The 1,987-nt window shown below is 64.7% G+C and overlaps 1 protein-coding gene across 1 annotated transcript; it reads left to right on the forward strand.

Annotated features, from left to right (window-relative positions):
- The first annotated feature begins 328 nt into the window (after positions 1 to 328).
- Positions 329 to 1,981, forward strand: LOC105310692 (rho GTPase-activating protein 35-like). The gene has a single exon (XM_023526820.1). The coding sequence runs from the start codon at positions 478 to 480 to the stop codon at positions 805 to 807; it is 330 nt and encodes a 109-aa protein (XP_023382588.1). The 5' UTR covers positions 329 to 477; the 3' UTR covers positions 808 to 1,981.
- Positions 1,982 to 1,987: the final 6 nt, after the last annotated feature.

Here is a 1,987-nt window from a genome sequence, read left to right on the forward strand (position 1 = left end):
TGGGCGCCGAGAAGGAGCAAAGCCCCGTCAGGGAGCGCTGGGGCTGCGGGGCGGAGGCCTGTGAGCGGGCTGTCCCCGAGCAGTCACACGCAACAGGCCTGCCTTCCTCTTGCTGAAGTGCTTCCCAGGGCTCTGCTTGGGACACTCACACTCCCTATCCCGGCACAGCCAGAGCCTTGTCACCCACAGTGGTGATCCCAGTGAGAGTCCCTAAGACAGTCCGTCCACCCCCGCGGCTTGTAGGGGCCTCCCATGAGCCAGGGCCTCAGAGCCACTCCTTGGGGGCTTGCCACGTGGGGACACGGGAGCAGAGGACAGGGCACAGACAGCTGCTTGGGCCTTTTCTCTCAGGCTGCAAGTGGGCAGCCGGAGTGACAGTGACCATGAGCACATGCACGGGGCAGGGCAGGGCATGGGGCCTCTGACCGCACGTTCGGTGTCGCCCACAGAGTCAGCCACAACAACAAGGTGAACCTCATGACCAGTGAGAACCTCTCCATCTGCTTCTGGCCCACCCTGATGCGGCCGGACTTCAGCACCATGGACGCGCTCACGGCCACGCGCACCTACCAGACGATCATTGAGCTCTTCATCCAGCAGTGCCCCTTCTTCTTCTACAACCGGCCCATCAGCGAGCCCCCCGGCGCCACGCCCAGCTCCCCCTCCGCCCTGGCCTCCAGCGTGCCCTTCCTCACCTCCACACCGGTCACCGGTCAGCCGTCACCCCCACAGTCGCCTCCACCCACCCCTCAGTCCCCGATGCAGCCCCTGCTCCCCTCCCAGCTTCAAGCCGAGCACACGCTGTGAGTCACCAAGGCCTGGGGCAAAAAGAGGCTCGATTTTCTCAGACGGGGTGGCGTTTGGTCTTGAACACAACCAGGTCCACTGGGGCAGGGGTGGGGAGGCTGTCCCCTCCCCCTCTGTCACCTTCTCAAGATCTCAGCTGCAGCACCAGCCAGCGTCCACCATAGGCTGGGCCAACGGCGCCCTGAGCCCAGCGCCGCAGACCTGGGGCTGACTGCGGGCAGCGGCTGGGGGCCCTGCCCTTGGACACGGACCCCTTCGAGGACTGACTGGCCAGGCGGCGGCCCCGGTGGCCGTCCACATGCTCGCTGCTCCGGGACTGCCTGCCCACGCACACCAGCTTCGGCGTCACCCACTGCCTGACAGAGCCCTGGCCTTTGCCAGGGGGAGGAGGTGGTTTTGATTCGGGCCACCCCTGGCAACCTCCGAGGAGACACTTCTCACCTGGCTCACCTGTCTCCCTACCTTCCACATCTGTTCCCACCCCCATCGGCGGGGAGCCTGTCCAGCAGCCTCCTGGGGAACACAGGCCACGGCGCTGCCGTCCCAAGGCACAGTGCCAAGGGCGTCTGCCCGGCCGCCCAGAACGGCTGGAGGGAGCTTTGTGCCTGGACCGAGAGAATGTGACTCGTCCCTCCAGCCCCCGTGCTCCCTGCATAGGCTTCGGGGACAGTTCCCTTCATGACAGAGGGACACTGGGAGAAAAGGAGGAAAACCTGTCCAGTAACTTGGAAAAACAAAAAGGAAGAAACTACAGACCTCAGCACTCAGCTCCCCCGCTTCTCAGGCCGACGGGCGCGAGGGGGCCCTGGTCTTTGTGACAGCAAAACAAGGAGGCCCGGCGGGCGGCTGCCTGAGAACCAGTTGGGGGTCCCACGCACGTCCTGTTATCAGGTCTGCGTTCCCCAAGAAGAGACGGTCTGAGCCCTCGGTGGGTGGAGCTGGGGATTCGAGCAGACCAGCCTGGCACCTGGTCTGCCCTGGAACACTACAGGCTGTGGGGACACTGGGGGGAGGAGGACTGGAGTGGGGCCAGCTCAGGGCGCACTGGGGTTTCGTCTAGTGTGCTTGGTGTTGAAGCGGAGTTGTTTCATTCTGGGGCACAGTGTGCCACCAGCAGGGTGTATGCGGGAAGAGGGCAGGGAAGGGAACTGAAGCACTGTGTCCTGCTGGTGCCCGCAGG

The sequence above is a fragment of the Pteropus vampyrus genome, unplaced genomic scaffold (genome assembly GCF_000151845.1).
Source record: "Pteropus vampyrus isolate Shadow unplaced genomic scaffold, Pvam_2.0 Scaffold9429, whole genome shotgun sequence".
In the NCBI taxonomy this organism is placed as follows: Eukaryota; Metazoa; Chordata; class Mammalia; order Chiroptera; family Pteropodidae; genus Pteropus; species Pteropus vampyrus.